Source organism: Bubalus kerabau, chromosome 23 (genome assembly GCF_029407905.1).
Source record: "Bubalus kerabau isolate K-KA32 ecotype Philippines breed swamp buffalo chromosome 23, PCC_UOA_SB_1v2, whole genome shotgun sequence".
In the NCBI taxonomy this organism is placed as follows: domain Eukaryota; kingdom Metazoa; phylum Chordata; class Mammalia; order Artiodactyla; family Bovidae; genus Bubalus; species Bubalus kerabau.
In genome coordinates, this window is record NC_073646.1 from 1,402,522 (window position 1) to 1,426,064 (window position 23,543).

General features: G+C 61.0%; 1 protein-coding gene across 2 annotated transcripts in view; it reads left to right on the forward strand.

Annotated features, from left to right (window-relative positions):
• Positions 1-23,543, forward strand: part of RAB11FIP3 (RAB11 family interacting protein 3) — a 59,902-nt gene that overhangs the window by 34,394 nt on the left and 1,965 nt on the right. The window contains exons 4-10 of one of the 2 annotated variants that reach the window (XM_055562553.1): positions 5,397-5,554; positions 8,255-8,404; positions 14,147-14,182; positions 17,142-17,235; positions 18,111-18,214; positions 21,034-21,174; positions 23,091-23,172. In XM_055562553.1, the coding sequence (XP_055418528.1) occupies positions 5,397-5,554; positions 8,255-8,404; positions 14,147-14,182; positions 17,142-17,235; positions 18,111-18,214; positions 21,034-21,174; positions 23,091-23,172 (765 nt within the window). The remainder of the gene's footprint in view (positions 1-5,396; positions 5,555-8,254; positions 8,405-14,146; positions 14,183-17,141; positions 17,236-18,110; positions 18,215-21,033; positions 21,175-23,090; positions 23,173-23,543) is intronic. The other variant, XM_055562555.1, reaches the window with a different exon arrangement.

Below are 23,543 nucleotides of genomic sequence, written 5' to 3' on the forward strand. Positions count from 1 at the left end.
GCCCCCTGCATCGGAAGCCTGGAGTCTTAACCACTGGACCACCAGGGAATTCCCGAGGAATTTCCTTTTTAAAAACACAGCTGTGGCAGCCCCTCAGCCTGCTGTTGCCCGGGGTGGGGTGTGGGGAGAGGGTGGGCCTGAGGCCATACCCTGACCCTCTAGGCGTTGGCTCCTTGGCAAGTGAGAGCCCCTCAGAGTGCCGATGGCCCACAGGACCCCTGCCCTCCACGGAGTCTTGGTGTCTTGTTTTCCTGCTCTGAGAAACTGGCCCTCAATGGCACAGGTTCACTTCCTGCCAGCCTGGGCCTCCAGGCCACCCGCAGCTATTCAGCCCTCACAGCTCTGTCCCAGAGCCTCAGCCAGGCCTGAGCCCCTGAGGACAGGAACTGCCTGCTGTGCATCCCCACTCAGTAGCAACTGGTATCTTCGTTCCGGCTGTGACCGGGGGAGCCGGAACAGTTGTGCTGCGCGGGGACCAGGTGCCCGCGGGCATGAGTGCTGGCTGTGAGGGGCGGCGTGGTCGGACAGGGAGGGCGTGCAGGCCCGGACACGTCAGCTGTCCAGCCCACCCTCAGCCCTGGACCCTGGGGTGGCGAGTCTGGGAAGGCCCTGGAAGACCAACACCTGGAGCCTCCCAGCACAGCAGCTCGGGCCGGGAGAGGCTGCTTGTCGTTGAGCGTCCAGGGAACCCTGGTGGCTTACCTGGTTGGCCAGCAGCTGACCTCTCCTGCCTGTTGACACCCCAGAGTATGCTGTGCCACCAGTGTCTTCCATCCTGTTCTTCTCTGGCATCTCAGTTAGAGTGTTCTGTTGATTCTTTGTATTTTATGTGCACATGTGCATCATGGGTTGAATCGTAGCCCCCAAAAGTCCACCGGAAGCCGTGAAAGTCACCGTATTTGGAGACGAGATCTTTGCAGAGCTCATTATGCTGGGTAGGGTGGGCCCTGACTCCAGTGACCAGGGTCCTTGGAAGAGAAAGGGAGAGGGCTCACTGGAAGAAGGCGGTATGAGGACGGGGCAGAGCTGGAGGAACATGGCCTCCACAGGAGCCGCAGGAGGAATTCAGCCCTGCTGACACCTTTGCTTCCAACTTCTGCCTCCACATCTATGGGAGAATACATTCCTGTTGTTTTGAGCCTCTGGTTTATGGAAATCAGATGCCCCAGGGAACTAGAGTGACTTCTGTGATCCAGATTGTGAAAGGTGTCAACACTGGGGCTGCCTCCTGGAGCCTGATGGAGCAGGCTTGGAGTGTTGTCCGGCCCCTGGCCCCCTTTTCTCTGCAGGGTGGACCCCTTGCAGACCACAGGCGCGACCCTCCCTCCGTGGTGGTGCTTTGACTTGTGGGCATGCCAGCCCCGCCTTGGGCTTGTCACCTTCAGAAGGTGAGGGTGGGAGCCTGACAAAATGCAGCAGGACTGCTGCTCAGGTGTTTAGATCATAATTTGTTTTCAACAAGGAGGGAATATTTTAAGTTTTTGTTGTTGTTGTTTCAAAAGAAATAACATGCTTCGTTTTTTTCTAGCAGTTTTAGGTTTACAGAAGATGAAGCAGATAGTAACAGGGAGTTCCCGGTTCACCCCCCTCCACCCTGGCCTCTGTCCACACACACACAGTGTCCCTGCCCTGAACATCTCCCACTTGTTGTGAAGGGAACCCGTATAGATACGTGGTTACCGACGAAGCGCAGGGTTCCATCAGGGCTCCGTCTTGGCAGCGCAGGATCTGTAGGTGTTCAGTTGTAGTTTCACCGCTTTAAGAGTTCTCTCTGCCCCCCAGGTTCATCCCTTCCTCCCACCAGCACCAGAGACCTCTGAACTTGTACTGTCTCCATAGTTTTGCCCTTTCACGCTTTCGTAGACTTGGTTGAATCCACAGCTTCGGGCCTTAAAGGTTCCTCCATGTGTTTTTTGCTTTTTAAGGTTTTAGATGTGATTTTGAGAGGAGTGGAATTAGGTGCTTTACAGAGACTTGTAGCAGAGAAGGCAGTGGCAACCCACTCCAGTACTCTTGCCTGGAAAATCCCATGGGCGGACAAGCCTGGAGGGCTACAGTCCATGGGGTCGCACAGAGTTGGACACGACTGAGCGACTTCACTTTCACTTTTCACTTTCATGCATAGGAGAAGGAAATAGCAACCCACTCCAGTGTTCTTGCCTGGAGAGTCCCAGGGACGGGGGAGCCTGGTGGGCTGCTGTCTATGGGGTCGCACAGAGTCGGACATGACTGAAGCGACTTAGCAGCAGTAGCAGCAGAGACTTGTAGAGAGCTGTTTTTTTTTTTCCCTAAACTTTTGAATCGTGTAAGCCTAATAGGTCCTGTAAGAATATGAGTGAAGATGATGTGTATTACCATCCAGTACCACATTTGGAGACCCCCTGCCTTTTGTTGATTTTCTGGTGGGGTCCAGCAGTGCTGGTCAGGGGTGCCCTGTGTGTAACATCGAGGGCTCCTCCAGGGCCTTTCCTGCCAGTGACGGGGGTCCGTGGCTCCCAGCGTTTCCCCAAGCACCCCTGTGGCCCCAGCTTGTAGCAGAGCTCCCAGGAGAAAGGTGTTTCTTTGTTTTTGTATTTTGCCTCTCCATGTGGCTTGCGGGATCTTATTAATAGTTCCCCAACCAGGATCTGAAACTGTGTCCTTGACAGTGAAAGTGGCCCCAGAGAATTCCCCAGAAGAAAATTTCTGATGTGGAGTTTCTAAGAAGGGGCGGGGGCTGAGTGCAGGTTGTCGCTGAGGTTCTGTGATGGAGAAGGCGGCTGTGGGTGTGAATCTGAGCCCTTGAGGCAGAGAGCAGCTGGAGTGGTGGAGGACTCCGCCTGCAGGAGGGGGCGCAGGAGGGGCCGGGCCTCTATCTGAACTGGCGATGAGTATGGGAGGATAGGAGTGGGCTCTGCTGTGCCTTCTCCGGCTCCCTCCTCCCACTCCCAACCTTATAAGAAGATGGGGAAATGGGCTTTTTGTACAAACTCTTATCAGAAGGGCTAGAAGAGCAAGAACAAAAGCTTCTCTGTTTTGAGAAATGTTTGTTAAAAGCCCAGCAAGCATTTCCTGAACTTTGCCCCCTTGCCAGCCAGCGGAGCAGGTTTAATGGAGCGCGTCTGGGAGCGGGTTAAACAACTGCTGAGGCTGTGATGGACCCTCAGGTGGACAGACAGAACCTCCGCACGCCCGGCCAGTAGGAGGCCACTGGAGCTGCCGGCCGGCTGGACGGAGTGCCGGCACCCAGTTCCATGGGAAGGCCGTCTGCACACCCGCCCTTCCTGGAGCTGCTGTGTGGAGCCGGCCAGCCGGGCGGGTGTCTGAGGGTAAGAGAAGGCAGGGCCCCAGCCACGCTCGGCCCGGCCGCCGGTTCCCCTCAAAGGGACCGTGGCCGGATGGCTGGGCCTTGGGCAGGCCTAGCCGCCCCAGAGCTCCTCGCGGGGGGCGGTGCGTGCAAGCTCCCTGCCCACTGCGTTTGTTACCTGGTGAGGAAACAGCCAAGTGTTCTCAGGCACATTGTGATTTCCTTGAACTCATCCTGACGAGTAGTTTATGGTCGTTTCTTTGGCGGCTTAGAAGGTGAGCTGGCGGAGCAAGGCCCGTCTGGCAGCACCAGGGCTGCGGGGGCAGGACTCCGAGCCCCTCTGTGCTCCTGCAGGGCCACCCCACACAGCTTCTGCCTCCTAAGGGCAGATTCACCAGCCCTCCCTGGAAAACATCCGGCTTGTGACGCTTATTCAGGGCAGCCTGACTCCAGGGGGGAGACTAGCGGCCCTGTCCTCCTGGCCCCCTCAGCCCCCCTCAGATTTCGCCCCGGGTCCTCCGGGAGCCCCAGGGCCTCCTGCCCAGGGGCCGCTCTGGGCCCTGGGGGCTGGTCCTGCTGTGAGAAGGAGCGTGGAAGGTGGGCGAGTGCTCCTCTCTGTCTGGCAGCTGGGATTAGCGTCTGCCTGGTCTTCCTGCGCTGGCGGGGGAGGGGGGTGACTTCCATCCTGAGCTGTCCTGCCGAGCCCCAGTAGGGAGGCTCACTCAGGCTGCAGCCACGATGCGGGGGAGGTCAGGCCTGCGCACCAAGCCCACCCCGCCTCTGCGCACGCAGCTGCCCGCGAGGACCGGGGCTCTGCTGCCCAGAGGAGCCTCTGCTGGGGTGCTGGCCTTGAGTCACACTTTGTCCCTGCGGGAAGCCCGTGTCTCAGGTGTGTGGGCCCACCTGCTTCCGGTTGAGGGCGAGTGGGGGTTGAGGAGGGCCCCGGGCAGCTGTCCCTTGGACCCGGGCGGTGGGTCCAGCCTCGACACCACAGTGCCTGCCTGCAGGCTCAGCCCGGAGCCAGTCACTCAGTGGTCATGAGAAGCACAGTGGGGGCCTCTTGAAGGGAGTCCCTGGTTTCAGTTTTGAAGTGAACCCTGGATTACATAGTCGCCTGGGACTTGGAGAAGTATGGGAACAGGAGCGTCGAGGAAGGCCTGCAGTGGGGACCTCGGGCCTTCCCCATCTCATGCTGCCCTGCACCAGCTGGCACACAGGCCCCCTTTCAGGCTGTCCCGCATCTGCCCATGTGATGGCCACATTCTGAGAGGTGGTGACCTTGGGAAAGCCGCGTCTAGCCCCCGTTCTCTCCTTGAGGCGGCGCCGCTTGGACGCTCACCAGCTACACGGCTGGTGGACGGGTCACACGACTGGTGGACTGCAGACGGGGCCAGACCTGGTCTCCACTGGGCATGGGTGTGGGGGCAGCCATGTGGGGCCCTCTGCCCCTGCCAAATCTCGTGGCAGAGCCCAAGGACAAAGTGCAGCCCCTTCAGCCTCTTCTCTGAAATCTCACTCATTTGTCCATCGTTAACCAGCGTGAAAGCTTGGCTGCTTTGCTAACCGGTTGCCCCTCGATTAAAGCTGAGGTTACGAAGTAAAGGCAACCTGTGTACTGGCTGTAAGTTCATTTGGACAGTCTGCAGATACCTACTTGGTGCGGGGTCCACAAGAGTGAAAACAGGTGTGTTTAGTGGGAAAGTAGCCCTTAACCAGTGAATGTAATTGATCCAACAGTTGATGAATTCAGATTTTGAGGTTAGACCACGTAATTGAATTTCAGAGCAGTAGTCTGCACGTAGGTAGTAGTCATTGGTGGGGACTTTTAAATTGAAAAAGGCATGTCCTTAGACTGTTGGACGTCAGTTCACAGGGTGGGTCATTCCAGTGCCGGGGGCCACAAAGGGCCGGCTCCGGTGTGTACCCTGGGATGCTGGGACACTTGTGTCTGTTTGAGGCATGTTTACATACACAACTAACTTTAAAACACACTGAAGTCTGCCGTGAGCCACTGTTTCTGCTTGAAAGTGCAGGAGGGTCATCTTCTCGTGGACGCTCCCTGTTGTAGGCCCCTTCCACAGCCGGGACTGACTCTGGGCGTTTCTCCTAGGCCAACGAGGTGACGGACAGCGCGTACATGGGCTCCGAGAGCACCTACAGCGAGTGTGAGACCTTTACAGACGAGGACACGGGCACTCTGGTGCCACCCGAGTGCCTGGACGCCACGGAGGAGCCCGGGCATGGTGCCCTGCTGCTGCTGACCGGCAGGTTTGTTCCCACCCGCCTGCCCAGCCGGCAGGGTCGTGGGGCCCTTGGGGGGTCCCGGCGGAGCCTGAGCCTGCGAAGTCCGTCCGGAAAGGCCGCAAGGCTGCCCGTTGGGTGCTTACGCGCAGTCGTGGGGGGGATTTGCTTGGCGGTCGGGGCTTTGTCGTCACGGTCTTGCCTCTCATGATGCAGCGAGAGATGCGCTCTTCGGGGCACGTCCTCACCTGGCCAGAGGCACCGGGAGGATTGTCCTTGTTGTCAGCCGCACCGTGGGAATGTGTGCAGCTCCTTCATCTCCTGTCAGTGGCCCTGGGCTCCGGGGCAGCTTGCAGTTTAGGTTTCCTGGATGAAGCTGCTTCATGTAAGCGTCATGTCTTTCTATGCGGGCTTTGTCCTCGCGGATCCGGGTGTGCCTGGGGCTCGGGCTCGGCTATAGGGGTTACTGTGGGTCGGATGGTCTCAGGCAGCGTTGGGTGGCTCCCTGCCAGCCAGCTGCCCGCAGGCTCTGGCTGCTCCATCCTGGCAGCTCCTGGCATCGTCTGCTTCTCCATGTCCTGTCCTGGCGCAGAATGGACGGTCCTCACCTGGGTCTCCCAGGAGCCTGACGGGCGGTGCCTTGCTGGCACGCTGCCCCGTGGAGACCCTCTCCCCTGTAGGCTGGTGCCCCTTTGTTGACAGCCGGGCTCTGCAAGCTGGTCCGCAAGAAATGAGACAGTGAGCGGGTGCTGCTCCTCAGTTCCGTGTCAGTTGCCTCGTGCAGACAGGCATGGGTAGACCTGGCCTCCCAGGTCCTCCGGCCTCAGTGGTTGGAGCCCTTGCTGGGTCTCAGGGGTCCCCTCTGTCCAGGTGTGCTGCAAGCGTGTTGCCCCCGCCACTCGTTCGGGGTAGCTGCTCATTCTTCGAGGCGTCTGGCATGTCTGTGGTTGGCTGCCTGTGCTGTTTCAGCCTCTGCTCACTCCACATCACTGCAGTGATACTTGCACTTGTTTGAAACCTTGATTGTTTTGCCACTGTTCTCAGCTCTGCATCTCCTGTGTGTGCTGTGAGGCAGGGTCACGTCTCCCATCCTTGGGAGACAGAGGCGTCAGGACGTCCATTGGCTCAGGCTCAGTTTGAAGCTTCCTCTTTGCTCTCTGGCCCCCGAGGTGGCCGAGTGTGTGTGCTGTGCTGGCCAGCCCGCTCGGCCGTGTGTGCCCTGCGTGGGTCAGCACCGCGTGGTCCCGGTGTGTGCACTTCCAGTCCCCTCTCCAGGGCTGTCTGCTGCTTTGGCCTTGGTGCGTCCATGTGGATCCCAGACTCGGCTTGCCCGTCTCTGGGGAGGGCACCCGCTGGGCTGGGCAGGTGTGTGCTGGGTCCACAGGTTATTTGACAGAACCAGCATCTTGAAGTATGGGCTTCCCAATCTTCGAACATAGTTTATTGCTGCATTTACTGGAGTCTTCCTTGGCTTGCCATGGTGGGGGTGGCCATCTGGTTGGGGGCGGTCAGGCGTGCACAGTGGGCTCTCAGTTCTGCTGGGGCCAGAGGGACAGCTGTGGGGGCCGCAGGCCGAGCCCCATGTGTGAGGACGGAGCCTGCGCGACTCCCCAGGGGCTGGGGAGAGAGGGTTAGGATGCAGCACGTGGGGCTGGGGCACTGCCTTAGCGCAGCTTCCTAACCAGTGTTTTTAAGGTAATCAGGTAAGTTTGTTTAATTCCATCTGGGTTAAGTAACCAAAGCTGGAGAAATGCCAAACCCAGGAAACCATTATGAGGTCTTTGATTTTCTCTGGAAGTTTCCAGCCTTGGTCTGTTGTGCTGCCTAAGCAGTGACTTGCTATCAGGACGCACTGACATCATGTGAGCCTCAGTGTGAGACATACCTGAATCGGCGACAGGATGCCCATCTGAGCTGAAGTCACCTGTCTTTCTTGTCGTCGTGGTGTGTGCCGTGCTCACGGCCTGCCCCAGGCCCCCAGCACGAGGTGCACGTCCCCTCTGACGTGGGGACACGCGCCTCGCCGCTCACTGCCCCGAGCACCTGGGTCCAACCCGCGGAGGCCGGGCAGGGTCCCTCTCGCCATGCAGGCAGCTTCCTGTCCCGGGTCTGGGCGCATGAACACACAAGCAGCTCGTCTGGAGAAACAGAAAGCAGCTCTGTGTGATCGGGTGGCTGTCGGGAGGAATCCCTTCTTGGCTTCAGTGGCTGGCAGGTGGCAGGCAGACTCAGGGTGCTCTTCAGAGATGGCTGAGATCCCGAGCCCCCGGCTGGGTCACGGTGGAGCCCAAGCTGCGTGTGTGCGGCTCTGGGTCTGGGCAGAGGATGGACGACCTCCATGACCCCTGGGCCCCCCAAGGGGCAGCTCCAGTGCCTGCTCATGGGTTCTGGGGTGGGGGGGGCTGTGGTGAGGAGGGGGTCCAGCCCCGGCCAGGAGTGTCTGCGGGAGCTGGGGTGCAGTGAACCCTAGATTCCAGGGCATCTTGTGACTGGAGGACACAGACCATGAAGCTTTGGTTATGGACGTGGTGGTGTTGGGTTGGTTGGGCCAGGCGGAGTCCATGGGCAAAGTCAGTCACCTGAGTTGATCTTTCCCAGCATGAATGTAGGAATAGGCGCCACTCACATGTGTGGTTGCCGTGGGCTCCGACCAGAGGCTCGGGTCACATCCGCAGCTCTGGGGTGCTCGGTTCCGAGGCGGCAGCTGACTCTCCTTTGCCTCCACAGGTCCCACCTGCAGGGCCAGTCTGTGGTCGCGGTTATAGGTGGTGAGGAGCACTTCGAGGACTATGGCGAGGGCAGTGAGGCGGAGCTGTCCCCGGAGACCCTCTGTGGTGGGGACCACGGCTGCAGGGATCCCGCCTTCCTCACTCCCAGGTAAAGGCTCCTGTTTGCAGGCTGGTTTCCTTCCCTGTGATGTAGCTGAGCAGTGCCACTGAGATTAGGGTTCCCGTTGTGGGGAATGTTGGCTGCAGCTCCTCTCATCCCGTCGTGGTCCCGTCTCCCTGTTTGAGAGGCCGAGGCCAAGCCCCAGGCATACAGACAGGGGATGCTTGGCTGTGCGTGTTTCTCAGCGCTGCTTGTGAATTGAGCTGTGATTTGCAGTAAGCTTGAGGCAGGCTGTGTGTGTGTGATGTGTGTTCTGTGTGTGTGAGAGAGTGCGTGTGTGCTAGTGTGTGATGTGTGGGTGGTGTGTGTGTTGCCTGTTCTGTGTGTGTCACGTGTGTTCCGTGTGTGTGATGTGGGTGGTGTGTGTGATGAGGACTATGGCGAGGGCAGTGCGGAGCTGTCCCCAGAGACCCTCTGCAGTGGGGACCACGGCTGCAGGGGACACGGTGGGTGATGTGTGTGTGACCTATTTTGTGTGTGTCACGTGTGTTGTGTGTGTGTCGCGTGTGGTGTGTGTGTGGCCTGTTGGGTGTGTCACGTGTGTTGTGTGTGTGTCGCATGTGGTGTGTGTGTGTGATATGTGTGGTGTGTGTGGCCTGTTCTCTGTGTGTTGCATATGTTGTGTGTGTGATGTGTGTGGTGTGTCACGTGTGTTCTCTGTGTGTGTCGTGTGTGTTGTGTGTGTGATGTGTTCTATGTGTGGCCTGTTCTGTGCATGTCATGTGTATTGTGCGTGTCGTGTGTGTTGTGTGTGTGATGTGTTCTGTGTGTGTTGCATGTGTTCTGTGTGTGTGGTGTGTGTGTGGCCTGTTGTGTGTCACGTGTGTTCTCTGTGTGTAGCCTGTCCCATGTGTGTTGCGTGTGTTCTATGTGTGGTGTATGTGTAGCCTGTTCTCTGTGTGTCACATGTGTTCTGTGTGTGATATGTTCTGTGGGGGGGCCTGTTGTGTGTGCATCACGTGTGTTCTCTGTGTGTCGCATGTGTTCTGTGTGTGGCCTGTTCTCTGTGTGTGACGCGTGTGGTGTACGTGTGGCCTGTTGTGTGCGCATCACGTGTGTTCTCTGTGTGTCGCGTGTGTTCTGTGTGTGATGTGTTCTGTGGTGGGGCTTGTCGTGTGTGTGTCACGTGTGTTCTCTGTATGTCCAGCATGTGTTCTCTGTGTGATGTGTTCTGTGGGGGGGCCTGTTGTGTGTGCGTCACGTGTGGTGTGTGTGTGTCGCGTGTGTTCTGTGTGTGATGTGTTCTGTGGGGGGGCCTGTTGTGTGTGCATCATGTGTGTTCTGTGTGTGTCGTGTGTGTCCTGTGTGTGATGTGTTCTGGGGGGGGGGGCTGTTGTGTGCACGTCATGTGTGTTCTGTGTGTGTTGCGTGTGTGTGCGTGTGACGTGTGTGGCCTGTCCTGTGTGAGTGAGCGCCAGCGTTGTGCTCAGCTCTCCGAGTCGTGCTGTGCTTATGGGCCTCGCCCTGCGTACTGTACGCCCTGAAGGCCCGTGGAAACCCTCCTGCACTTTCCCAAGGGCGGTGCTTACGTGGATCTCTGTGTCACATTTTGGAAATTCTCAGCATTCCAAACCTTTGATATGATTATGATCATGGTGGGAGTCTGGGATCAGCAACCTGCGACGTGACTGTTGTGAACCGATTGCATCTTCCTAAAGGCTCAGGTGATGGTGAGCATTTTTTAGCAATAAAGTGTTTTTCAGTTAAGGTATGCACATTGTACATTTTTTTGGCTGCACCACACAGCATTTGGAATCTCAGTTCCCCGACCAGGGATTGAACCTGTGCCCCTGCAGAGGGAGCTGGGAGTCCAGGAAGTCCCTGCATTTTTTATAGACAGGATGCTTTAGACTTCAGTGTAGTGTGAACGTCACTTTTACTTGCACCGGAAACAGGAGCTTCCAGTGACTCCTTTTACCGCGACCGGCCGCAGATGAGGCTGCAGTAGCTCCGAGGCTGGCCTCCTCTCGGAGTTTTCTGTTTCTCCATGTTTTCCTGCGTGTCTTCAGACTGTGCTCCTCTTGTAGCTGGATGCTGGTGTCTTTTGACCAGCCTCTGAGAGAGGTGTTTGCATCACAGACGGCTGTCGGGATTCATTTCCTATAATGACCTGGCGTCCTCAGATGGCGAGGTTCGGCCTTGGATACACTGAGCTGTGGCATCTGGCGGGCCAGCCCTGGGCTCACGGGCGGGCTCCTCCCAGCTCTGCTTCCTCTCCGGGCGGCAGGAGGCCTGGAGGAAGCGCCCATCCCCGTGCCCGCCCCCGTCAGCCCCCTGTCCCCCTGCTCCTGGTTCTGGGGTTCTCTGCCTGTGCCCACAGTGGTGGTTGTGGACTTGGACGTGCCGAGAGGGGTGCGCTCTGCTGGCATGGCCCGAGGGCCCGGCCGAGGCCCCTGCGCACGTGCCTCCACTGGTTCCGTGCCCACCCGCGTCCTCGGCTTCGTCTGCAGGGTGCCGTCTGTGCTTCAGTTGATGTCTCCCTTTCGCTTTCCAGTAGCCTGGGGTCCTCGTGGCCGCACTTCCCGTTGCCCTGAAGGCCCCTGTGGTTAGTTCCTGGGACAGTAACGATTCTGAGTTTTTAGGGGACGTCCTCCCCGCAGCCCTGGCTGTGGCGCTCCCTAGACAGTCACTGCCGTGGCCACAGGGCGGGAAGCGAGGTGCCGGCTGATGCTCTGCACTCACACAGACACATTTCGGGTGGAGGATGCGGGTGTCACAATGCTGGCTTCTCCACGAAGCTGCCAGGCTCGCCCACGTCCTGAGCGCCTGATGAGGAAGTGCTCCAGCCGCTGCACGGGGGGCGGCGCAGTCCCAGAGGTGGGGCGAGGGCCTCTGCACCGTGAGCAGAGGCCTCCTGCCGGCACCCCACCCAGCCCCGGCCCAGCCCCTCCTGAAGACGCACCTCTCGCCCCTCCAGCGCCGACCCACTCAGCACCAAGCTGCACAGCATCCTCACTGACGAGGCCTTTGAGTTTTACTGCAGCCAGTGCCACAGGCAGATCAACCGCCTGGAGGACCTCTCTGCCCGCCTGAACGACCTCGAGAAGAATAGGTAACCCGTGGTGCCTGGCCTGCCGTCTGTCCCGGGCGCGGGAGACCCCGCCGGCCCGCAGCGCCCGCCGCCCTGGCCAGGTGCCGCCCGAGTGCCGGGGGCTCCCTCAAGTGGGCCAGCGGGCCTGTGGGCCGCGGCCTCACCTCCGCCCGGCCCTGCATGTGCTCGCCCGGCCTGCTGCCCCACGTGCATGCCACCACCCAGTCCCCCGCCCTGCCCTGCCTTGCCTGCGGACCGCCAGCACATGGAGGAGAGCCTGCTCTTAGGAGGACATGCTCTTTGCATTTCACCAAAAGACGTTTTCAGTGGAGGCACAGCAGCAGCATCGGGAAACCTGAAGGGACCTAGGTCTGGGTGCAGACAGGAGTGGCTCTCGGGGTCGGCACTCTGCCGGGCGCCCCAGGGGCTCTGCCGCCCATGTGCGTGTGCTGCTGCTTGCCCGTCCCCCTCCTCATCTGCTCCCCTCTCCGCCTAACGCTGCCCACCCCCAAGTTGGAGTCCCGGGGGCGGCCCCTGGCTCCTCACGGCCTCCAGTTGCAGGAAACAGCTTGGGCGGTTGGCGTGCGTCAGCATGTCTGTTAGGCAGGTTGGCGCTCTAGCTTGTTGCCTGGAGCGACGAGCCCTCATGCCACGCACCCCACAGCCCCACCCCGCGGACGAGGTGCGGGACCACCTGGTGCTGCTGTGCTTCGGACTTCCAGGGGACTTCCTGGAGGAGGGGTCCTTGACCGGCGGTGGTGCCACGTGTCCACGTCCCCCGGGCCTGCCATTGGCCCCTCAGCCGGCCTGGTGGACCCTTGACAGCAGCCCACCGTGTGCATCCTCCTGCCCCACTCAGCTGGGTCCAGCCAGCGCCCAGTCAAGTGAGGGACAGGGCTGGTGGGCAGCTTCACAGGGAGCCTGGGCCCCGGCAGCACTGAGGAGGAATTGTAGGTGCCCAGTGAGGGGCTTCAGGGGATAAGGGGGCTCAGAGACCCGCCGGCCCCCTCTACCCCTCATGTTCAGCCCAGTGCTCCACGCATGCCTTAGGCGGGCCGCCCGCCCGGCTCGGGAGGTCATTTTACTTCCCGAGCAGGGCCCTGCCATCTCTGTGTTTGAGAGTGAACTTGAGGACATACGCGCATCTTAATTCTCCCGCTCTTGAAGTCTCTTGACACGGAGGTGGTCTTTTCCATGTTGAGGGCCTGCTGCAGGGCAGCCACGGTCACTTCTGCGAGGCTTTGTGGGGCCAAGACTAGACTGGGGTGTGGCTGCATCCAGCCAGCAAATCTAGGGGGTCTCATGTCCATTTCAGCCACCTGTCCCCTAAGAAAGGCGCTGATGAGAGGGTTAACATGCCATCAAAGCCTTCGTTACGATCGGGACACAGATGTCAGGTGGGAACTTCCCCTCATACCTGCTCCAGGAGAGGCTTGCCCTCGGCGTCCACAGAACTGTCTCAGGGTGAGCGGAGCTGGTAGTTGTGAAAGGTGACTCAGTCCAGTGTCCAACAGGTTTGACATCAGGCGTGATTTCTACCTCCCAACCCTCAGAACACACGTACTTGCCATGTTCCTGGTGCCTCTGTGAAATAGTTCATTGCGTGACAATGGGGAGTCGGCTTTCCCCAGAGGTGTAGGTGCTGTGGGCCCGGGGGGAGGAGTCAGCTGGACAGCGGTCTGTCCTGAGCTGACACTTCGTCAGTCAGGAGAGGGGACCACACAGTAAGCTGAATGGGAAGTGTGATAAAGAGTGACCAGTTCTCATGGGGCCAGGGGTTGGCGGAGAAGAGGAGGGCAGGGAGGAGGTCCACCCAGCCCGGGGCCACACCTTCCAGACTCACTGGACATCTCCCCCTGGAGGAATGCTGTTGCTGGCGGGTGGGGGGCTCTTGCCAGAGCAGCTCCACCGCAGACCTGCCAGGGGGCGGCCATCAGGGCCTGAGTTCCACCACAGTGCGGCTCACGCAGATGGGCCCCGGGAAGCAGGGCCGTCTTGGGTCCCTGTGCTGCTGCAGCGTCACAGGCCTGGGCTGGGGGCACGTCCCTTCCCAGACCCCGCTGTGCTCTGAGAGGTGGCTGGTGCCTCCTCAGAGCCCAGCGATGGTTTAGCAGGTAAACTGGGAAGTGCAACCCAGGACACCAGAGGCTAGAGGTGCGGTCCGCTGGCCCTTCTGCCACTGCAGACGGTCCCATGAGGCCGGCGCCCTGGAGCTGGCATGCCTGCCCTGGATGGTGCAGGAATGCTTTCTGGGTTTCCAGGTGGCCGGGGCTGAGGGTACACAGTGCCTGCGCTGGAGCGAAACCCACGGCAGAACCTCCTGTGCACGCGGGCCTCTGGCAGCCGGGCCTCAGGAGCGCAACGCGGCCCCGCAGCACCAGGGATGTGCCACCGGCTGATGGCTCGGACCCCGCGTGGCCCCCTCTGGGTCCTGCCTTAACAGTCCGGCGGTGACTCCATCTTAGACTTTTGTGCCGGCTAGGAGCACGTGACTCACGGGGGCCTCGCCAGGCCCTGAGGTTGTCCCTGAGTTTCTGCTGAGCCGGGAGCCAGCCTTTCCTGCATGGCGCGGCCGGGGGCGCGGGTGTGCATGCCTGTGGCGCGCCCCCACCCCGTCCGCCCCGCCAGCACTTCCTGCTTCCTCTCGTCCTCCCTGTCTGTCCCCTGACCCCACTTTCCTGTTTGTTTTCATCCTGCAGTCCAGCGAAGCGGCTGTCCAGCAAGAAGGTGGCAAGGTAGGACCCTTCCTGAAACGTATCCCTGCTCACGGCGCTTTTTCAAGAAAACTTTTGAAATGGTTTGGGGTTGAAAATGACTTGAAGGGTGGGTTATAAAAAGACTCACTCCAGTGGTGGACGGGGACCTGGGTGTGTGGCCGGGGGTCTCTGGTGGGAGCCCTCGCCTCCCTCCAGTTGGGTCAAGGGAAAGCCCACCTGAGGGCTGGGCAGGGTTGGGGGGCTCCCGAAGCCGCAGCCCGGGTCTGGGTCCGCCTCCTTCAAGGGCTGCACCCCTCCTGCCCCGCCGTCTCCCCCCTGCGAGGTGGATGAGTGTGTGAACAACACGCGTCGGGTCTGTCCCTTCACTCTTCGGTCTTGGAGCTGCACTGAGGTCTGGGGGCGTGTGGACGTTCCCCCCTCTGCCAGGCGTGTCCAGGGCCAGCCTTCTTCACGGGGAGGCTTGCGATGTGGTCACTGGATGTCCTTTCCCAGAAGCATGTTGCTTCTCCCGGAGACAGTGATTGCCTTGATGTTTTTTGTTTGTGTCATCTCCTGCCTGGATGGCCCCAGAGCCCTGGCCCTGCACGCCCGTGCCGTGCGGGCTGCATGTCTCTCTTGGGTGTCAGCTTGTCTCGCCCATGGGCCCTTCTCTTTTTAATCTCTGTTTTCTGTCCAGCATGTCTTCCTGTAGCTTCGTGAGAAGGGGGTGCCCAGAAAATAGCTAGTTGCGCCCTCGCTGGGTGCCTCGCCCCTGTGGTCTGGCTTGGTGCAGACTTCACATCAGAAGTGATTTCCCTTTCGTGGCTTGGAAGGCGCTGCTCTTGAGGCTCTAGCCCCAGCACTGCTGCGGAGGGTCTGACGCAGTGCTCTCTGCGTCTCATGGTGACTCTGTCTCCCTTCTGGGAGCTCCTAGGAGCGCTCCCCTTCCCTGACACTCAGGCATCTTTGGGGAGTCTTTGCGCCCCTTTCCAGGTTAATTAGGCTGGCCGAGTGGAAGGCCGGGCTCCAGTCTGGAGGCTCCTGCTGACTGCCAGCCTCTCTGGGGCGTCGGTCTGTGGTGTCACCTGCCCCCCGCCCCCGGAGCGCCTGCTGGCGGCCTCTGCCCGGAGCGCCTGACTGCCCCTCTCTGACCGCTGCCTCCTGCTGGAGGCCTCCGGCTCACAGCCGGCGGGGCCCCAGGCCAGCGTGTGCTGGGGCCAGTGCACTTCTGTCAGCTGGCTTGCGGCTGCCTTTGGGCAGGTCACAGGTCGGGTGCAGTCCGTTGGGAGGCCCTGGTCCCCAGTCGTGCGCTTGCTGGGGGCCGGCCCTCCACTGCGCTCCTCTCTGTGGCCCCTCAGGCGCTGGAGGGCCTCTCCTCCAGCGTGTGGTCCCTGAACGTCTGGTCTTTGGTGCCATGTGCTTTCCCACCGTCCGTCCCTGAGGCTATGAATTGCTTGTTTTCCTTTCCCTGTGACTCTGAGGGCTGAGGGGTCGTGGGGGGTGGGGGGGAATGGGTGGGGGCCACCTTGCAGCGCTCACCCCGCCTTTCACCCAAACATGTGCAGCGGGCGGGACGTGCCGCCCGAGTCCCGTCCTCCCAGCCCCGCATCAGGCCCCAGGCGCCTGGACCCCGGGCCGCGCCCGAGCCTGGCCTGTGGTGCTGCTCTGAGGACTGACCCTCCCTCATGAGTGCCCTTGTGTGAGAAAGCCCGGCCTGCGGGTGTGTGTAGTTTGCCATGCGCGCGCACACACACACACAGGCATGCAATTTTAGTCTGCTGCCTCCATAACTGCCCCCGGCCTCCTGAGGAAGCTCAGCACACCTGCTGTTGCTTCTCTCTACCTGGCTGTGGTCCCTTCATGCAGGCGGCTCTGGGGTCCGGTCGTGTCTAGGGCTCGACCTGACCTACCTCCTTTGGGTGGATCCGGCACCGGGTCCGTTCTCCTGCTGGGCCTCCTCAGTGAGGATGGGCTTAAATAAAGAAGCTCCCCACCCCCACATGAGGACCCTTGGCCTTACTGAGATGGCTCCGCACTCAGCCACACACCCCCAAGCCGGAGTCAGGCCCCGGTCTGAGGTCAGGGTTTGGTGTTGGTCCAGGCGCGGCCCCTCCTCGGGATGGGCCCTGGGCCAGGAGCTCATGTTCGGGTCCCACTGTGGACGTGGACATGGAGCGGTTCAGTGGGAGCTGATGCCATCCTCCCGGCCCTGCGGGGTCAGTGAAATCCACAGCATGGTGCTAATATGCCCCCCAGGGTACCGTTGGGCTCGAGGCCCCTGGGCATAAAGATGCCCTTCTTTTTTGTTCCCCTGAAACTGTTGAAAAAGATGAAAAGAACGTAGAAGCTTGGTCAGTACTGAAAAGCAGCTAGAGCTTCCTTCATATGTTTGATGGAGCGCACTTTCTAACAGCATTTTCCTGAATGGGCTCTCCGTGCTGTGGCCTTAGCTGTGTGACCGCCTGCGGGAGCCCGTGCCCGAGCACAGTGGGGGTGCTCGGCCTCCTCGGGGTGACACCGCGCTGAGTCTCTCATGTGCGTCAGGGCCATGGGCCTGCTCGGCCGCTGGAGCCCCACGCCTGGGCCCTGTGGCTGCCCCCAGTGATGCGCCTGCAAGTCAAGCATGGAGAGGGCGCCGAAGGCCCGGTCTGCCCCAAGTCGACCCTGAGCATGTTTCACTGGCTCGGGGGACGTGAGATTATTTCATATTGCCGAGAGGGGTGACGTCCTGTTTTATTGCCCAAGTACAAAGTACCCGGCCCAGGAGCTGGCAGAGGAGGAGCCCGGGCCCGTGAGGCCTCCGCTTGCCCGTCCCTTGGTTGTGGCGTCCTGCCGGAAGGCCCTCCAGTAAAGACCTGCCTGCTGCCCCTGGGCTCTGTCTCTGCACGGTCCCGGGCTTGCTCATGTGCACAGGCCCGGCTCCGTGGTCGCTCCCCTTCTCTGCTCTCCTCGCCCCGCTGAAGGACCTCTGGACGGGCCTGTCGTTTCTCCTCCACAGGCACCTGCAGCAGTCAGGGGCCCTGACCATGGAGGCCCTGCAGGACTCTCCCCCGGGTCCCGTGGAGAGCATGGACGAGGACATCGCTGACAAGGTGGGCCCTGGACTGGTGGCAGGGCTGGCGGGTGTGTTGGGCGAGGTGTGCTGAGCGTGGTGGGAGGAGGGGCTGGCACCGTGGGGGCTGAGCAGACCCCCCAGCAGCCCTGCTGGTCTCTGGTGGGCGCCATCAGGGTCGGCAGCCTCGGGTGAACAGGAAAGGGACACCTGTTCATGGAGAGGTGCTGGGGGGGTGGCTGTGGCGATCCCGGAGCCAGGGCCCAGAGCCAGGCCGTGGGTCGAATCTGCTGCTCAGGAGAGGTTCCTAGGGGAGGGGCAGCCTCCCTCTGCCCAAGGTCACGAGGCTCGGGGCTCCGGGCCATGCAGGGGCTGGGTGACGGCACAGCCTTGTCTCCTCCCCGCCTCCTTGTCCACCCTCCTCCCCCCGCCTCCCCGTCCGCCCGCCTCCTCCCTGTCCACCTGCCTCCCCCTCTACCTGCCTCCCCCTCCACTCTCCTCCCCATCCACCCTCCTCCCCCCACCTCCCCGTCCACCCTCTTCCTCCCCATCTACCCACCTCCCTGTCCACCCTCCTCCTGGACCTGCTCTCTGCAGCATCTCAGCTCTGCCGAGCCTCCCCCACTCTCCAGTCTTGTGGTCTGGTCATCACACCTCTCAACACCCGCTGAGTGTGCCTGGCTCCATGAGGTGGGCACCGGCAACCCTGGACCTTTCTGTGCACGCACTGCCCTGAAGAGCAGTGCCCTGTCCACCCTTGAGGCCTCACCCTTTGAGGCCTGAGGGCGCCGTGTGCACCCTGCCCTCACTGGTGCTCACGGCTCTCCAGCCTGCTGGGTGTGGTCTCCAGGACCGTCTGCTTGGGGCACGCACTCTCCCAGCTCCTTGTTCTCAAGCCACCATCTCACTCCCCAGGTCGTCTTCCTGGAGAAGCGGGTGTCGGAACTGGAAAAGGACACAGCTGCCAATGGGGAGCAGCACAGCCGGCTGCGGCAGGAGAACCTCCAGCTGGTGCATAGGTGAGGGCAGGGACGCAGGTGAGCACAGGGCATGCAGGTGAGGGCACAGCACACAGGTGTACACAGGTGAGCGCAGGTGAGGGCAGGGACACAGGTGAGTACAGGGCACACAAGTGTGCACAGATGAGGGCAGGGACACAGGTGAGCACAGGGCACACAGGTATGCACAGGTGAGGGCAGAGACACAGGTGAGCACAGGGCACACAGGTGAGTGCAGAGCACACAAGTGTGCGCAGGTGAGGGCAGGGACACAGGTGAGCACAGAGCACACAGGTGTGCACAGGTGAGGGCAGGGACATAGGTGAGCACAGGGCACACAGGTATGCACAGGTGAGGGCAGGGACACAGGTGTGCACAGGTGAGGGCAGAGACACAGGTGAGCACAGGGCGCACAGGTGTGCACAGGTGAGGGCAGGGACACAGGTGAGCACAGGGCACACAGGTGTGCACAGGTGAGGGCAGGGACAGGTGATCACAGGGCACACAGGTGTGCACAGATGAGAGCAGGGATGCAGGTGAACACAGCACACAGGTGAGGGTAGGTGCACAGGTGAAGGCAGGGACACAGGTGAGCACAGGGCGCACAGGTGTGCACAGGTGAGGGCAGGGAGGCAGGTGATCACAGGGCACACAGGTGTGCACAGATGAGGGCAGGGACGCAGGCAAACAGCGCACAGGTGAAGGCAGGGACACAGGTGAGCACAGCACATAGGTGAGGGCAGGGACACAGGTGAGCATAGAGCACACAGGTGAGGGTAGGTGCACAAGTGAAGGCAGGGACACAGGTGAGCACAGAGCACACAGGTGAGGGCAGAGCACACAGGTATGCACAGGTGAGGGCAGGGACATAGGTGAGCACAGGATGCAGATCTCTTGCAGCCTACGGGGTGTGATCCGCCCCCTGGTCGTTCTCCCCTCAGGTTCTCTAGGCGCTGCCCCCCATCCAGCTGCTGGGGGCTGGCTCTCTGGGTGCTGGTGGGGTGAGCAAGGCTCTCCCCGAGGAAAGGGCAACGGAGGGCCCCTCAAGAGCAGCTGGGGCCACACTGTGCCCTCAGAACACCTAGCTGGGCTTCCCATCTGGGGGCATCTGGCGTGTGCCCCCATTCCAGGAACCTGTCCTGATGCAGGATTGCATCAGGTCTGAGACCCCCTGGGCTAGGAGACTGAGACTCGGGGTTCAGAGACAGTGCTGGGCCCTGGGTGGGGGCTGCCAGGGAGAGTGTGAGGGCGGCCAGACAGCTCTCTCAGATGACGGGCGGGCCTTCTGGCCTGATGGGCGTTTATTAGTCACCCACACGCTGGTGAAAAGCCCGCCTTGCCCTGCCCGCCAGCCCCAGGCCTGCCATGTCCAGCTGCTGGGCTGCTCCTCCTGGTTTTGCCTGAGTCCCCTCGGCCCGCGCTCCTGGGGTTGCCTGCGGTTCCCAGCCTGTGACCCCCATGGCCTTTTTTCCTGCATGTGACAAGTTCCACCTGTGTCCCCCACGTCTGGTTTCTTATTCTCCAGATTCCACGTCTTCGCCCACTTGGTTTCTAAACAGAGGCCCTGCTCAAGGCATAGGAGCCCGGCTCCCTAAGGCCTCATGTGTCTGAAAAAGGCTTTGTGCCCACCCCGGCACCCCCCACCACCGATGGGTGGCTGAGTCTGGGATTCCGCTGGGAGCCGGCCCCGGGCAGCCTGCTTTGCTGCTGTCTGTCTATCTGTGAGCGGGGGCCCTGGCACCACTGGGGTCACGGCTCTGTGGGTCCTGCTCCCTCCCTGGGTGCTGGGAGGGCCTCGTGTCATCTCCTGAGCCAGGGGCAGGAGGTTCTAGCCCTTAAATCTGGAAAGCGGCTCCCTCAGCTTCAGGAGGATCATTCTTGGGATTGTTTCTCTGTATGGTTTCTCCCGTTTTCTCCCAAGGTCTGCACTTCTGTTAGTCAGGTGTTAGAGCTTCTGAACCGTTCTCCTTTCCTTTCCTGTTCTCTGACTTTCTCGTTCTTTCTTGCTGTATGATGAGTTCCTCTTTGGAATTCAGGATTGTGTTGGGTTGGAGTTTTAATTGCTAAGGGCAAGCTCTGTTGGACGTCGCTCCGTGACAGCTGCTGTCGCGTGGGTGTGGTGTCTCTGGCCTCTGGGCGTGACAGTTGCAGCGTCTCCCACAGAACGTGTGTCTCCTCTGGGTCGTTTTTCCTGTCTGCTCTGCACGTTTTGTATGAGAGCTTTCCAGTGGTGTCTCGTGGTCTTCGGCCTACTGTGCACTCTCAGGTGCAGGAGCCAAAAGGCAGATGAGAAGCCCCGTGTACAGGGCAGCTGGGGGCACGCCAGCCCAGCCGACCCAGAGCCCATCTCTGGGAGGTCTCCTGCAAGTAGGCGTGGTGGTCTGGGGTCTCTGTGTGGACATTCCACCTGTCTCCGAGTTCTTGCGACACCTGCCTTTGCATCTGACCTTGTGGGGGGCAGTCTGTAAACCACGTCCCCAGTCTGGAGTAGCAGGACGAGGTGCCCAGGGCCAGGCACATGGTGGACTTGTACTGAGAGGGTCTCCCACTGACACCCAGCAAGCTGGCGGCTACTGTGGGTGCAGGCTGGGGTGGGGGTGAGGGCCCCCGAGAACAATGGGGACTGTCCCTGCTGTCAGGACTGTGCTTGGGTCTGAAGCCCAGGCACCCTCAGTATGGGGTGGAGGCTCCTTTGGGGGACACATCTGCTTCAGAACCGCCCTTGACGAGAGCTGTGGCCGTGGGGGATCCTCTGTGCCTGCCTGTCCCTCCTCTGGGCAGGGCCACTCTCCAGGTCCGGGCACAGTGTCTCAGGACAGTCTCTCCCCCTCTGCCGGCAGAGCCAACGCTCTGGAGGAGCAGCTCAAGGAGCAGGAGCTGAGAGCCTGCGAGATGGTCCTGGAGGAGACCCGCAAGCAGAAGGAGCTCCTGTGCAAGATGGAACGGGAGAAGAGCATAGAGATTGAGAACCTACAGGCCAGGTGTGTGGGGGGAGGGGAAGATGGGGATGGGATGGAGGGGGGAGGAGGCGATGGAGGATGGGGGAGGGGAGGTGGGGCGGGGGAGGGGGTGGGCGGTAGGGGAGGGGAGATGGGACCAGCGGGGCAGGCGGACAGCGATGAGGAAGAGAGACAGCTGCGCGGTCAGCGCACAGCCCTCCACCCCAGGGCACGACGCCTAGGAACAAACTTGACCGTAGGAACAGTGGGAAAACCTTTGTGAAGTGAACTGTAAGACTGTACTGAAGGCCACGATTATCAGGATCAAAGACGGACACCACCTGGACATCACCTCCTCTAATCTTTCTCGTGAGGACGTTACACCAACCAAATCAAAGTCACCATCTTTCTTTAAGGCAACCGGGGAACATTACCCTGGGCTCCCCTGAAGGCATGAGCCTTAAACAGTCAGGACAGTCAGGAAAGGGGAGCAGGCTCCACGCACATGCGCACAAAGGCGCAGGAGGGAACCAGGAACTTAGTCTGCAGTGTCCACACATGGTGACACGTGCATCTCAAAACTGGCAGAGAACCTAAATGCCCACAGGCTGCCGGTCAGCTGTGGGGTCCCTGACGAGGGTTCCCGCCGTCCTCCTGCCGAGTCACCATCTTTGTGATTGAACGGCCCCGCCCTCAGCCTTCAGCAGGCAGCAGCGATTCATGATTCCAGGCCCTTAAGCATGTGTTTATGTCCAGCTCTTAAAGCTGGAAGATACGTTTGGACACGTTTTCACAGTGGTAGGCGGCAGGAGGGGCTGCACGCAGAGCTGTGCTGGGGTCTCCCTGGACAGAGGCCTCCCGGGGGCAGGCCGGCTGCGCCAGCACCTGGGACAGCCTTCTTGCTGGACCTCGGGACAGTGGGGCCAGCAGACTTCGGGAGAGCCTCTCCGTGGGGCTCTGTGCACTGGCCTGTGGGTGCCATGGGCGGGCCATCCTGCTGGTCGAACAGGCAGCAGCTGGGGCTGAAGGTGGATGGGCCTCAAGAGGCCCTTCGAGCGAGACGGCACTCGGGTCACTGCCTGCCCTATGCACCTCAGTCAGCAGCTCCTTGTGCCTAGACCTGCAGCCCTGGGGGTTCAGGGGCGTGAGGGAAGGAACCAGGGCTCCTGGGAGAAGGGCTGGCATGTGGTTGGGCCAGAGAAAAACCAGCAGAAGTGGGGAGGCACTGGAGCACAGCCAGGCGGTGCATCACGGGCTCCAGGTGGGCAGAGCGGGAGCCCCTGCCAGAGCCTGAGCCAATGAGGAGCCCAAACAACACGCGGAGAAGCCCCCTTGGGCGTCCCTGGAGCCTGGACGGGGCCCATGACTAGAAGACGGGGGACAGACGGGAAAAGCAGAACCTGACCAAGGAGACACCTGGCAGACAGACCACCCGGTGGTCCAGGTCAGCATCACGCGGGATGCGAAGGGCACCCCTCTCTGTGGGGCTCTCCCCAGACCCACAGCCTGTCCAGTCTCCAGAGGACCCCAGACGAGCCCAGCCTGAGGGGAGTCCACCAAACAAGGCCAGGCCTGCTCAGAACAAGGTCACGAAGATCGGGGAAGCCTAAAGATGCCGCAGCCCCGAGGGGACAGAGGAGCTGTGGCGGCGTCGCGGTGCAGGGACCCGACGGGAAGGGGCGCCGGGGGGAGGCTGGGTCGAGGCCGTTGGCTTGGTCGCCCATGTTTCTGGTGTGAGTGTGACGGATGCCACGAGGACTTGCAAACGCCTCGAGAAGCCGCTAGGGGCTCAGGGTCCAGGGACTTGCTCGGTGGTGACAGCTTTTCTGTAAACGTGAGGCGTCCCCACACCTGAGGTGTAGATGCCGTCCTGGCTTGTGAGGAGCTCTGGCCCCTGTGTGGGCGCGTGTGGTGGTCGGGGACAGCTCCGCGGGTCCCAGCCTAGTTCTTGTGCCCAGGCTGCAGCAGCTGGATGAGGAGAACAGCGAGCTGAGGTCCTGCACACCCTGCCTGAAGGCCAACATCGAGCGCCTGGAGGAGGTGAGCTGCCCGCCTGCTCCCTGCGCTCCTCCCGGGGTACCTGCGGGCTGCCGGGACCTGAGACAGGGTCTCCAAGTTGAGGGAGCCACCTGGTTGGCAGTGACATGGGGCCCCTGGGCTGAGAGAGCCAGCACAGGTGGGGCCTGGCCCTCCCTTTGCCAAAAGGTGAGCAGCCCTGCCTGGCTTCTCAGGGTCCTTGGGCCTGGAAAGTTAAACTTAGATTAACTCCTGATTTGATCCAGGATGCTGTCCTTGATGGACTGACTTCAGCTGGGCCGCTGTGTGCCCTGAGGACACCTGGGAGTGCTTGGGTTCAGTCCCTGCTCCTGTGTGGGTCCCATCTCCCCCAACAGAAACAGTACCTGGGCCTG